Below are 14,518 nucleotides of genomic sequence, written 5' to 3' on the forward strand. Positions count from 1 at the left end.
GCCATTATCTCCCATGACTCCAGGAGTGTGACTGGAGGCCTTTGCAGTGAAGACTGAGGTAAAGAAGTCATCGAGAACCTCAGCCTTTTCCATGTCACTTGTCACCATTTCACCTGTTTCCTTTCTGAGGGAGCCCACACCTTCCCTAGTCTTCTTTTTAAGGCCAGGCTGGATGAGGCTCTGGCCAGCCTGATCTAGTGTGAGGTGTCCCTGCCCATGGCAGGGGGTTGGAACTAGATGATCCTTGTGGTCCCTTCCAACCCTGACTGATTCTATGATTCTAATGGAGACAGAATCTCATTAAAAAAATAATACAGAGAGAAGCAAAAGGTGATGGATGTGTGAAAATGTTTGATGATTACTGTTTTCTTACCTTGCTACTAGGGAAAAATTACATGAAACCTCCAAATCCAGAAATCACACACATTTCTGAATTTTACAAAATCAGTGAATTATCCTGAATCCACACTTAATGTTGCTGCTGTCCTTACCAGATATACCCACACTGTACACTTTGTCTTACTGTATTAAATAACATAAATATTGATTTTGTTTTTCATGGAATCGTAGAATCATTTAGGCTGTAAAAGATGTTTAAATTCATTGAGTCTATTCCTTATCAATATTTGTAATTCATTTCTTTCACAGAGAAGTGAAATGATAACCATCATTCAGCAAGCCAGTTGTAGCAATGGGAAGAGAAGTCCTGTGGATGGAGTTCAACCAAACTATGAACAAGACAATGCAAGAACTGAAATCACAGCTCAACTCACGCTCATGCTTTATTAAATCACAGTCTAACTAAACCATAGCCAGAGTAAACTCTAGCACATCTTAGAAAGCTGTTGCCTATTCCCCATCTTTCTTTTTAAAGCAATTGCACAAAAACCTGCTAAATATGACTGAAAACAACATTCTATCTGAGGGCAAAGGTCAGATGCACTGGACAAAACAAAAGGCTTTTTTTTTTCAACTTATAAAACATGCAGCGAACTTTCAGGAGAAAAAGATATTTCCCCCATCATCTTCTGAATTACTCTGAATCTCAAAAGGCCTTTATTATGCATTTCATTTAAATTACATTTATGTATAACTCAGGAAGAAAAGTAAATCATTTATAACTGCAAGACATCAGCTGTCCTTGTTTGCTACCTAACAGAGTCAATTCTACAACAAGCCACAGCTGTTCTGCTCCAGCTGTATGTGATACATGTTTAAGAATGTTTACTGGTTTAGTACCTATTTATCCTTTTTTTTTTTTAACAAGTGTAAGATTATGGATTTTAAATGGAGATAATAACTCAGGACAGGTATGAGTTCTTTTATGAAGACAAATCAGGAGCATGACTTTTCATTTCAAACAAGAGCAGCTTCTTACTTTCGTTTGTTTGGAAGGACTTGGCTCCCCCAGTTTATCTGAATTTGTTATTGCATTTTGACAAATGCTCTAATGCTCAGTTCTATAGACTGTTATCAATAGAATTTTCACAGTTATGAAAATTATATACTATTGAACCAAGCAGAAAGAAAAGGAAGACGTTTAAGACATGTTTACTCTGACACCAAAAGGATAAATATGTCATTATATGTGAATAAAATTAATCTCAGACCTATGCTAAGTACCTGCTACTTTAAATAATAATGCCACAAACTTTATCTGAGGTTTGCTGTTCAGGGTCTCAAGGGATTCTATACAGCTCTCTCTGACACACATTTCCATGGTTTTACTATGATTAGTACCTGAACTAGTAAGAAAAAGAAATTGTTCAGGAATGTCTTTGCAGGGGGCAGTACCTAAAGTTGAAGCTCAGTCATGTTCCTTCTAGCTGCATACTAAAATCATTCGACATAAAGCAGCAACTGTAATTTACAGGAATGAGGAAGAGTATGCTCTACATTACATTAAAATACACACCAAAATAAAAAATTAAATACACAGCAATTAAATATATATCTGAATGGAAACTGATCAGCAAGACATGAAAAACATTCCCTTAACTGTCTCTTAAAAGAAAATTGAGGAACAGATAACTATTTGAAAGGACTCCTTTCCAAATCCACTTTCTCTCCTTATCTCTAAGCATCAGCTCAGTCTGAAAACATAACAAAAAGTTGTGGGCACTGTTCAGCTAGCTGATCAAAAGTATCAGCAATGATGACTTCCAAGAATTTGTCCGTCTCTCAGAACATGGTATAAATTTTCTAGGGCCTCTGTAACTACCTGCAGGATTGATTTTAACTTGGGACCTAGGAAATTCAGGAGCTTGGTGAAGTAAATGCTCTTTACACATCAAATCTTGTTTTTTTTTTTTTTTTTCTTGAACTTAGCAATCACAGTGATGTTTCTGGTACTCAAATCATGCTCTTTTTCTGCAGCTACACTTGCGTGGTTTCACTGTCATACAGCTTTTTTGTCAGGTCTCCTGTAGTGCACTGCTGCACTTCCCTTTTGGCCTGATGGTTTGCTTCCTTCTTCTATCCCTTTCACCACTGTAAAGTATCTTTCTTTTTTTTTTTTAAATAAAATGCAGATGTAATATGGATAGGTTACATATAAAGGTTCTGTATATAAAGGTTCTGTACCAACACTGTAGCTGGATAGGTAAGAAATAAAGCAACTAGGAACCAGAACACCCAGGAAAAAAAATGAAAAAGTATTTACTCCCCTTAAAAAGAAAAGAAAAATTTGATTCTCAAAATTCAATTACAATAAAAAACAAAAAATTATTGGGGTGGATTTTGAGTAATAAGATCACTGCCTCTATCCTCTGAATTTTTATCAAAGGATGAAAAAAATGTAAATAAGACAAGCATTAACCCCAAGATTCTTATACAAACATTACTTATGTTCCAAAATTAGCTCTTCAGAGCTGTAGCATTTCTGTGACTTTTTGGTGGGCTCTGGGGAGACTTGAAAAAATATTAGAAATTGTAATTAGCTCTAGCATCACATTTCTCTTTTCAGTCTGTTCCACTTTTACTTTTTATTCGTTTTAATGGAAGCTTCTAGCTAGTGAGAGTAGCTGCTTAGTCTAAGTATGAACCTCTCCATCCTTCTATTTATATCTCTTAAAGTCAGGAGTCTACATTGCTGACTAGTTCCTAGGTATGCTTACAGCCAGATTAAAAACATCTGCTGGACCAGTCAGATTTATCCCCACTTCATCCAAAACTCTCAGTCAGATTCAATTTCCTCTTGTCCAGGTCTCTTTAATTTTCTCCTTATTGTCTGTCTGTATCTTAACTTGAACAATTCATCTCTTCCAGACCTGGAAATAGCATCTCATTCTCAATTTCAAGACCCTTAGAACTATTTCTACAGCTAATATAAAAGCTGCCTGCACCTTCAAAGTTCTCAGCTCCATAGAAACTCCTCCATGCAGCTTCTGTCCTCCTTATTTTACGTCAGTGACTAGACAGTAATGTCCATTTTCTTGCCTGCCGTTTGAATTGTCCATTTCAAATTATTTTCTCTACCTGACATTGTAAATCCTATCCAAAAATCTGTTTCTTCTAACACTTTTAATTCCACGGTCACAAATACAAGCTGACCATGTCCAAGTTTATTTTTCTTTATTTGAAATTTACTCTATTCACTATTTCTACAGGTGCCATCATCTAAATTTACTTCCTCAGAACAATTAATTTTAGTTAAGTGTCTTTTCTCAGTGTTACAGTGGAAGACAGAGTCTATGCTTGGTTTCACTAACAATCCTACCCAAACCTGTACACAAAAAAAAAAAAAAAAATGGAAGTGTAGCTCTAGGTAAGAGAAACAGGTAGAATTCTGTAGTAAACAAAAAAAAAGTGTGATTATTGACTTCTTACAGCTTAATTGGAAGTCTTGTGCCATTTTATATTTTTTCTCCAAGTTTTAGCTATCTAATGTAGTTGATTATGTAAGATCTTTCTTTTGGTTTTTCTTGTTTGTTTTTTTTTTTTTTGGTTGTTTTTTTTTTAATTGTTTTAGATGGACTTTGACAAGGAGCTCAGACTTGTTTGGACAGCATGTGACTCCCACAGCTCAAAGCCAACAGTATCTAATATTTATGTACATTAAAAATAGCTTGGAAGCATAATCAGAGTGAAGTTGAACGGCTCTGCAAGCAAAAAAACAAACCAAAAAACAAAAACAAACAAACAAACAAAAACAGATTAAAAAAAAAGTCATATTTATTTAAAAGTTTTTTAGCTATGCTGGTAATTTTTTGTTATGTGAATCATACCCTGGGAAACTGAATCAAAGTCAGATATCTTTTATATCAAGAAATCAGACACAACATATCTACTCACTGAAAACCCTAAATTGAGTGTATGCACATCTGCAGTCTTCAATATAGCAGGATATAAACTACAGATCCTGCAAAAAAGGGAGCCAGGAGGTGGGCCTGCAGCCCTCTTTACTTTTTCCAAGGTTGCCCCAGTGCCTCACAGAGACTGGCATTTATCAGTGGTCCCACTGACAGGCGGAGTGGCGCCACTAGCACTCACCACTGGCCGGTGCACATCCCAGAAAGCACGCTCCTGGCTGTCAAGAATCTTCCTCTCTATCTTGTCTCTCTTCTTGTCGACTCTGTTGATGTTGTAGGATATTTAAAAGAAATAGTGTTAATGATAGTGTTTTAAATATCTAAAGTGTCCAATCACTTTTCCTTCCCCTTCTCTTTTCGAAAAAGAATACAAAACCCAAACTCCTTGCCTTCAAAGGAACTTACTTTGCCTGTGCTTCAGCTTGCATAAAAATAAACTCCCATTTCCGAGCAAATGCTCGCTGTAGTCTGGCCAAACTCTCCTGAAAATACATAAAAATCTTAGTCAGTTAGGTTTGATTTTGTATTTATTGGCTTTCAGCTTAGCTTTCCTACCTTGCCCCACCCTCTCCTCCCCTAGGATGCAACAGAAGTCATAATATCTGCCAGTGTAAACTTGCCTTACTTATCTAATATAATATCTTCACTTGACACCAAATAAGATGGAATGCTAAATCTACTTTTGAATCATAGAATCATTTAGGTTGGAAAAGACCTTCAAGATAATTGAGTCCAACCATTAACTCTACTGTACCAATTCCACCACTAAGACATACACCCAAGCACTATGTCTACATGGCATTTTGAAACTCTGATGATAAGTGCAGATGCATTCTTCAGCAGAATATGGGATTTCTGGAGCATTTTTATATACGGGGTGCTGGCTGAGTAGTAGAAACATTCATGTCTTGAAAACATCTAATACTGAAAGATAACAGCAGTATGTTCCATACTGGACAATCTACGTGACAGCTTCCTTCAGTCTTCTACGAAAACAATTTGCATTAAGCAATGTTAGTTTTTGAATACAATAAGCTACCAACATTTGGGTATTATAGGAATCTTCCAAGACTTTTTCTGCTATTATCATTTTTCAAAAAAATGCAGACTATAGTTCTTTACTACTGTGCAGGAAATGTATATGTCCTACAGCCTACTAATGATAACAGGAAGAAGATCTGTAAAGTTTTAGCAAAATTCTTTCCTCCAGTGATGCTGGAACAACTTCACTGTCAGTAACAGAGCTTTTCCAATCTCCCTTCAGTTTAAAAGGCAGATGTATGCCATCCATTAACATGGAGCAGGCAGAGGTTCTTCTCTTGCTAAAAAAAAACCCAACAAAACTACCTTCAAGCACTGTTTTTACTGAGACTAAGTGTAAAAACTATGTTAACTTTCTAACAGAAAAATTGTTGCTTTAACTATATTTCTATGCATTGCAAACCTATCTCTATGAGATACTGGCCTGCATCAGGAACAGTGTGTCCAGCAGGAGCAGGGAAGTCATTCTGCCTCTCTACTCAGCACTGGTTAGGCCACACCTTGAGTACTATGTCCAGTTCTGGGGCCCTCAATTCAAGAGAGAAGTTGAGTTGCTTGAACATGTCCAGAGAAGGGCAACCAAGCTGGTGAGGGGTCTGGAGCACAAGCCCTATGAGGAGCAGCTGAGGGATCTGGGGTTGTTTAGCCTGGAGAAGAGGAGGTTCAGGGGAGACCTTATTGCCATCTACAACTACCTGAAGGGTGGCTGTAGCCAGGTGGGGGTTGGTCTCTTTTCTAAGGCAACCAGCAACAGAACAAGAGGACACAGCCTCAAGCTGTGTAGGGGGAAATTTAGGCTTCATAGAAAGTGATTGCCCATTGGAAAGGGCTGCCCAGGGAGGTGGTGAGGTCGATGTCCCTGGAGGTGTTTAAAAAAGGACTGGATGAGGCACTTGGTGCCATGGTTTAGTTGATTAGTTAGGGTTGGGTGATTGGTTGGACTTGATGATCTTGGAGGTCTCTTCCAACCTGGATGATTCTGTGATTCTGTGATTGCAGAGAGGAAAGAGGAGACTTGCAAGCAATCTTGTCAATACCAATAAAGGCTGTCAGGGATCTTATAATGGAAGTGAATTTTCTAAGGCATGTAACTATAAAATTATGCACACCCCCACAGTGCAGTACACTGAAAAGCGAGCTTGTGCCAGAAGAAGCAACAGTGTGTCAGCATGGTGCTGCGGTTGGAGTATTCTGCATGTTGAGAGGCCTGGCTGACTATCCTCCTATCTTGTCACAGTAGCACAGCTGGACAGCTTTCAGTGCAGAGTCAGGGCTGTTCATGAATTTTATGTTGATATTTTCATGAAAAGTTCAGGGATTTTTGGAGGAACAGGAATGCAATTCAAAACACCTCTCTCCTTAGTGAATGCCAATCTCATCAGCTAATCAAACTTCCTCTTTTTCTGGCTTTTCCAGTCCCCTAATTTCCTTACCTTAGCTGGGGCAGAGAACACCTTCCAGGGAGTGGGAAGTGCCTCTAATTTGACCATTTTTGCTTCTTGTATAACTGATGGGACAAGGGCTCAAGCACCAGAATTACTTTAAAGAACAACATTTCTATTTCTACAGCTACTAAGTGCTTTTACAGTCATTGCCAGTGATCATTCAAAAGTCACACAGTGTAGATTACAACTGCTTTCAAACATTTGTGGTGTATCCGGGATATGTGAACTGTTAGTTCTGATCCTGGCATAGTCATCTGAGCAGAATAAGATTAGAGATGGACCAAAATCTCAGTTTTAGCCTTCAAAACAGCATTTATGTCTACTGAGCAATGTCAGACCTACATGCTGGCTCAAGTGGGTAACAAATTTTCACATATTATGCCCATAGTTCTCATGCTTAACGTTATTGCACATGCTCATTAGGCCCAGCAGAGAAATTCACATTTCCCCAAGTACTTACAGCTTCATAGTCTGCTAGCTCTAGCCTTGCTTTGTTTTGCATTGTCCGCTTGCACAGGTATACAGCTGGAACAGAATAAAATGACACAAAATTTGCTGCTATCTCACAAACACAGAGGAGCAGAAATCTAGAGGCTTCATATCTATTTTACTAGCTTTTGAAAATGATTTCTCCCTCTATTCTAGTAAGTTTTAAATAAAGGATCAATGCTACCATGCTAAAATGATGGGTCAGACACAGAGATTCATCAAATAACTATAAAATCTTCTTTATGCAACAGACATCTCATGGAAAACACATGAGATGGTTGGGGTGAGGTTGTTTAATGGCCAGGGAACTAGCAAATTGGTCAAAACATTTTAAAACTATATGTGTATAACTTATAATGTGTATGAGCTTTATCAGGAGTTGCTGGTATATTAGTCAAGTAGATTCTTATTAATATGTATACATGGTTTTGTTTATTTTTACTTTGCATTTAGAAATCACACCATTTCAGCTTAAGATTTTAGCTAAAAATTAATTTCAGGTAAAATTCAAGTCTCACAAAGATTAGTCTGCTATAACCAATATTTAAAACAAAAAAAGGAGACCAAAACATTTAAAAACACATCACGTATTATATATAATGAGAAAAAATATTCTCTCATTTATTTTCTAGATCCAAAGTCCTTCAGCAGGGCTTTCTGCCTTCATGTCATTCAAACAGAGCAGAATCTTAACTAATAAAACAGAATACTGACAGCTAAATACTGAAAGGACACAGGGATGAAAATGAAACTTAAGACTATATAAACAGCACAGTGTTTTGCATCATGTTGCTACCCTTGAATGAAGTACATTTCCAACAGGCTTTATTTAGCAACAGATACTTCACATCAACTGAATACCATACAACTTCCCCCACCAGTAAGATGAGTGCAGCACAGTTCCTTATTGTGCAACCAGTGCAGTGGTAAGAGAACACTTTGTCATTTAGATCCTTTTACAATTAAGCATTTTTGTCTTTTACTTCAAAATCGGCTATTTAATTGAACAAGGAAAAAAGAATCCCTAAACCCCTCGAAAATGTTAGGAATAGAACACATATTTAATAGAAATGTGAGAACTGAGAATTCCAGGGGTTAAATTTTATCTAGTCCAACCATCTGAACAAATCAAACTTCCTCTTCTCTTGATTAAGCCCTTATAAACCATATTCTTCTCAGCCCTGTACAGGCACCTTTAGTTAGCTCAGCATTTCCTCAAGTCTCATTGTGGGTATATTTAGGGATGAGCATCTCTTACTACGTCCAACAAAAATCATTCCTGCAGAGATGGCGACTGACCATTTGTCTTTCTGTCAGGATAGGTTTCAACACAAATTCATCTTCAGATGACATAGTTCTCAATACTGGCAAAACATTTATCAAGTCACCAGAAGCAAAAGAGAGGAATTAGCTTGCCACACAATTAATCTAACACTATGTCTAAGAAAACTCTTGTCTCCAGTATGTGACTGTACTGCAGTGTTTGCCCTGCTCCAACTCCATAGCAAATAGTCCACATAAAATGTTTGGTTATCATGAAGACCATGTTTTAGCCAAGAGTCAAAAAAAATCATGGTCAAATCTCAGACCTTCTCTCTGTGGAATATCCAGATCCCCTTCTCCTCAGGACCCTAAAGGTTATAATACATGTGGTTTGATTTTTACATATGCCAGTGTGAATAAGGCAGAATATGCCCAAGAAAGATTCATTTCTTTGGGAAATACAATATACACAATAGTGTAGAAGAAAATAGTTCTGAAGGACATTCCCATACTTTAACTCAATTTACTGCCATTGCAATGTGTTAAAAATTGCTCCTTTTTATAAAAATGAATGTTTGAGGACCTATTTGAGAGCTACTTGTAGTCACAGCAGAGACTGACAGCAGCTCAGGAATTTGAGTTCACCCGTTCACAATCTTATTATTATATTCTTTGGCTTGCAGGTAAGAAAATTCACTAGCATATTGGAAGACAAGGAAAATATCAAAATCACTCTAATTTTCAGCCAAAACATTCAAAAACTGAGAGGAATTACATCTTATTCTTCTCCCTTTTATAAAAATGAGATGAGAAATATGTATTTACACACCCTTTTTGCACCAAAACATGTATGAAGTAACTGTATGTGTCCAGTAGCCTGACCCTGAGCATCTGGTTGTCAGTCAGTTTCTCTCTCAGAGCAAAGTCATGAGCCCTCAGCATTTCAGAGATAGACTCTCTGCTTTTATAATCCCACTTTTGTATGAAATGTCAGTGTTTTTACAGCTTCATACAGAAGTACAATCTGCAGGAAGGGTTTCCAACTAAAAGCTCCTGTATTTCTCTATATAGTTCTCTATTTGTCTATCCCCCAAATGTCCTGGTAAGGGCCCTCAGCACAACGAGGAGTTCTAATTGCCCTGAGCTGTAATTGCCTCCACTGGGGCCCCCTGCATCCAGGAATTGAGCTTAAACCCAGCTACTTCCCCTTGTCCCAGCTTGAGCTACATTGTAGATATGCCCCTAGCCAGCTCTGTAATTTACCAACCCTGTCCTTGCTTTCTAGCAAAATCTTGGACCTTCCTGGTCACTCCAGGCTGTCAGTGAGACACAGCTTCTGCCTGCATTGTTGCATTCCTCAATTCTTGCTTACCTTCCCCTGCAGAGATGCTCTCTCTTGCAACTCCCTGACAGGGGTTCAGAAAAACGCTTAACATACTGATGAATGATATTCAAGGAATGGGGTCTGATTAATAACAACAATTTGCTAAATATGGACTGCCACATACACTTATTTTTAGAGCCAGTACATTCTGATGGATTTTGCAATCAACATAATTGTCTCCACAAAAGTGAATTATATATTAGATGCTATAGCTTGCACTCCAGAAGTGACTGATTATCATGAGAAAACAGATTTGACGATAATTGTAAAGACAATATCAATATGCAACATTTCATCATGAGGGAGGGTCAGTGATGTGTATAAATGAGCGTTTGAACCACAAACCAATACTAAAACGCTCTTTGGTAGCTATGCAGTAAATACAGACTACTTGGTTTTGAAAATTCTGTCAAACATTCACAAAAGTGGGCAATGTTAGCTGAAAGAGAGACTGCCGAGAGTTTTAGCAATAGTTGCACAAAGAGGGTGTCTGGGGTTTTGTTTTCTATTCTCAACTGTTCAGTTGTACTTGAAAGCTCCTATGAAACCTCTAGATTTTCATTTTCTTTAATAAGATCATAGTGATGACGATAGGTTTAATTCCAGAATCATGAAACTGGACTGAGTATAAATTATATTACATACACCTTCTGGAAATAAATAAATACATAAACAAATAGAAGATTTCACCCAAAATCTAAACTGGGGAATTTGTCTGTTGATAAACAGGGACTAAATCTTCCCTCTCACCACACAGGAAAACAAGCTTCAGCTAAATTTAATGGAATGCAACTGGGCCTTTGAAGGCTAAGGATAATGCCACCTACACATCCACCACCACGTGCACAAACTTAAACTCCTTACATAACTGTGCCAGTGGTGTTACAGCTTGATTCAGCCCAAGATGGTGGGTGTAACTTCCAGTGAACACTCATTATCTCCACCGAAGCCAGATCAAATGTATATGCTCTGTGAGTCAAAATCTGGTTTCAGAGTCAGTGTGTACATGCCCAGTCAGTATTTAAAGAGTAAAGAAAATAGAAAATACTGCAAGCTCTAAGGATTTCAAAGTGCCCTGTTGGCCATATGCGAGTGCCTGTGTCAGATGGAGAATCACAGGACAATCGGCACAGAACATAACTGTGGGATGGAGAAATTGAAATCAACTGTCTTATTTAAACATTGGGATTTCTAGGGATATCTGTATCATCTTTAGGCCACCTATTGTTTTACTCAAAAAAAAATAGTGGACAAATGGGTCCTCATATATCTATTAAGGAACTTCACTTTTTAATAAATGCAAATAACATTAAGTTAGATTGAAGATCATGATATTCTACATGCATTAAATTGCTATATGGTTAAAAATGTGAGTTCTGTAACACTTCTCCCTTTCCCTAATTTGTACACTCTGACTATACTATTTCTATAACATTTAAGGAATGCAATTTGATTATAAATTTAGATGGGTACAGGACTTTCTCACACAAACTAAGAGCAAGAAAGAGACCAAATTTCAAACTACCAGAGAACTCAAGAATAAAAAAGAAGCAAATTAATCTTCAAAATGCAGAAGTCCCCAGATGATGTTGATCTGCAGGGTGACAGAAAGAGGTATGGAAGACAGGTCACCCAAGCTACTTAAACTACAATCAGAAAAAGAATATCCTGTTGTCAAACTCAATTTAAAATCACATGCCATGAATTATTACATACTTCTTAATGCTATCAAAATGCTTTAAATTTGCGTGCAAGAACTTACAACGCTGCTTTGGGAAAAAAAAAAAAGAAAAAGAAAAAGAAAAAAAAGCTTTTCTGCCTTCTCTTAAGGCTCTCAGATTTAAGGCAAGTCAAACGCAGTTACTAAAAAGATTCTAAGAAGGGGAGGTACAACAAATTCAAATACCCTGGTTTTCTATAGCAACCACTTAGAGCATGTGCAATCCAAGGCAAGGCTGAAGATGGAAAGGATTTTCTTCTGGACTGCAAAAATCAGCTAGAGGGATGTGATGGTTTGAAACTGTCTTTTTAATTTTTCTTTGCAAAGTTCATGCAGAGAAAGCTAGAGAATGTAAATAAGTCACTATTGGGTGTAAGAAAGCAAAATAATGATTGTTCTAAACATTTCCATTGGATAGATAGAAGTGTTTAAGAACCACTACTCAAAACAAAGTGGGGCAGTCAGGGCAACTTGCTGGACTGTCTGGCTGCTGCTTCTTCTCTTCTGGCTGGAGATAACACACTGACCTTGGCAAGCTAAGTTAACAGCCTCTCTGCTTCTATCTCTCTGCCTTCTGCCAGGGGGGTCTGTGGGGGAGACACCTTGGGAGGTCGCCTCAGGGGAAGCAAAGGGAGCTTGGTTGTGCTTTTCTGTTGATTGTATATATTTGTAAATGTTGTGAATTGTGTATATTTGTACATATTCATTGCATTTCATCATAGATTGTAGATTTGTTTGTAAATACAGCTTTCATTTGCTTTCCAGACTGAGCTAACCTGGTTATTTTCGGTGTGGGGGGATTTCAGCTCACACTGATACAAGGGATGGCATCAGAAGGTTGGCATTACTTGACACAGTGGGTAATGAGTACTCATCTGACAAAAGGCTATCAGTGGCAAGACAGTGCATGACTACAGAAAAAAAATTTGTTGTCACTGTTCCCTTCACGGCTTGAAAGATAGAATTCCTATACTGACAATGAAATGGACAAGCCTATTTATTTTACTCAGCATGGTAATTTGAAAGCAATTCTGAGAATTATGAGGTATGTTTATAAATCTTGGAACTTACTCTGATAAGAAACTTTATTTCTATTTCTAGGGCACATACATGCAGACTATCAATGCTTTTAACATAATGCTTCAAAAATAATTCTGCAGAAAACATGCACTTAGAGCAACTACTTTTTCATTCACGTGTGTACGAATGCATTCACCAAACACATTTTCCATGCTTCACCTATTATAGAAATAAATTGCATATCTGTACAAAGAAAATTCAAGTGAGGAAAAAAGTTTGGAGTGGGAGCTGACTGGAAAGCATTTTCAGGACATGACTTCTGCTTACAGAGCCTTCTCTGTGGTGGTTTGTCAACGTCAGAATCAGCAAGGATCAGAACAAAATTCAGGACATGCTTGTTGAAGTGAGACTTTCTTTTCATCATTTATATGACAGAGAGCACTTCTAATAAATGCACTATGTACTTCTGCAGAGAAATATAATGGGATATGAATTCAGAGTGGAAAAAAATCTTGTAGGTCACCTCTTCCCCCTTTATACTGAAGCAAGTCTTTCCTAAAGCTCATTTGATTCGGGTCTGCCCAGACCAAATTTTATGCCCTAACCACATTTTCTTGAAGAACTATCCATGTTGATAGACTGTACTCCTCACTTAGTCCCCTTGCCAAGATCTTAGTCAATACACTATATATATTTAATTTCTTGAAGAAATGACACTTAAGGAGCTACAACCAAGCTAGTACACTGTTTGAGTCTGATGGAAAGAGCCTAGAAATCCAGCAAATTTTGAGACAGTTTGAGACAAGTCCTTAAAGGAGGTATCTCTCTTAAGGACCTCAGAGGACTACTGATGTACTCTGACAATAGCTCTTGAAAAAATGGAAACTAGGTACCAAGACCAAAGATTATAGAACTGCAGAGATCTCCAGAAGCTGTTTACACTACATTGATAAAATTCTCCTCCTTCTCACGGTATAAATTTTAATCAAAAAGAAGAAAAAAAATCATATCTTACAATATGCCCTAAGCCACTGATTAGTATTTATGGATTCATTTCCAGAAATCCTGAGCACATGCAAAGTTCAAGTAAGCAACAGAGCTTAATATTTCTCAAACAAAAAATTCTTACTAAAATGCTGTTGCTAAGGGAATCCTGCCTGAGCATTTGGCAAAAAAAAAAAAAAAAAAAAAAAAAAGTATATAATGCATCCTCTTCACAGTTCTCCTTCTAGCCAGTTACTCCATAGAAAAAAGTCTATCACAATGAATGAGAGAAAAATTCCTTAACTATTCAAATTTTTATAGGGGGATTTAAAGCAAGGTACATAAAATAAGGAGGCAACAAACTTTAGAGAGAAAATTATAAGAAAATTTTCAGTATGTGAAAAATATGACACGACTGCAATTATTTTGGTGAACTTGCATGACTGCAGGTTGAGCAGAGGGGAGGTAGATAAACCTGGTGCCACGGCTCATTGAGAATGAAGCAGCTGAGGTTAAACATGGAGAACTTCTGTCATTCTACTCTTAAGTGATAAGAAGGTATAATTAGCAAAGAACCTTTGTACAGACTGATTTGTTAGCTGATTATCAAGAAAATTTAAAAAGGACAGAATTCTGCTTTCATAAAAATGCTAGAGAACAAGAGGTATGAGACAACAGTTTTTACACAGCAAAAGTAGATGCTTTATTTATTTTGCTGTAACACAAACTGGATAGGAGAGTCATGAATATCTATAGAATTCCCACAGAAATTTATAGGCAACCCTTACCCAGAAAGGCAGCTTGTGCTTTTAAAGGAAGCAATTAATTAAAGCTTTTTTTCTAATGCCCCACCCTCCCACCC

The 14,518-nt window shown here is 37.4% G+C and overlaps 1 protein-coding gene across 8 annotated transcripts in view; it reads right to left on the reverse strand.

The window, feature by feature from the left end:
* The window catches only part of RGS7 (regulator of G protein signaling 7), a 246,391-nt gene that overhangs the window by 56,351 nt on the left and 175,522 nt on the right, over positions 1 to 14,518 (reverse strand). For all 8 annotated transcript variants that reach the window (XM_054398879.1, XM_054398828.1, XM_054398848.1 and 5 more), the window contains 3 exons: positions 7,257 to 7,321; positions 4,716 to 4,792; positions 4,492 to 4,573 (listed from right to left, as the gene is read on the reverse strand). In XM_054398879.1, the coding sequence (XP_054254854.1) occupies positions 4,492 to 4,573; positions 4,716 to 4,792; positions 7,257 to 7,321 (224 nt within the window). The remainder of the gene's footprint in view (positions 1 to 4,491; positions 4,574 to 4,715; positions 4,793 to 7,256; positions 7,322 to 14,518) is intronic.

Source organism: Indicator indicator, chromosome 2, assembly GCF_027791375.1.
Source record: "Indicator indicator isolate 239-I01 chromosome 2, UM_Iind_1.1, whole genome shotgun sequence".
NCBI classification, from domain to species: Eukaryota; Metazoa; Chordata; class Aves; order Piciformes; family Indicatoridae; genus Indicator; species Indicator indicator.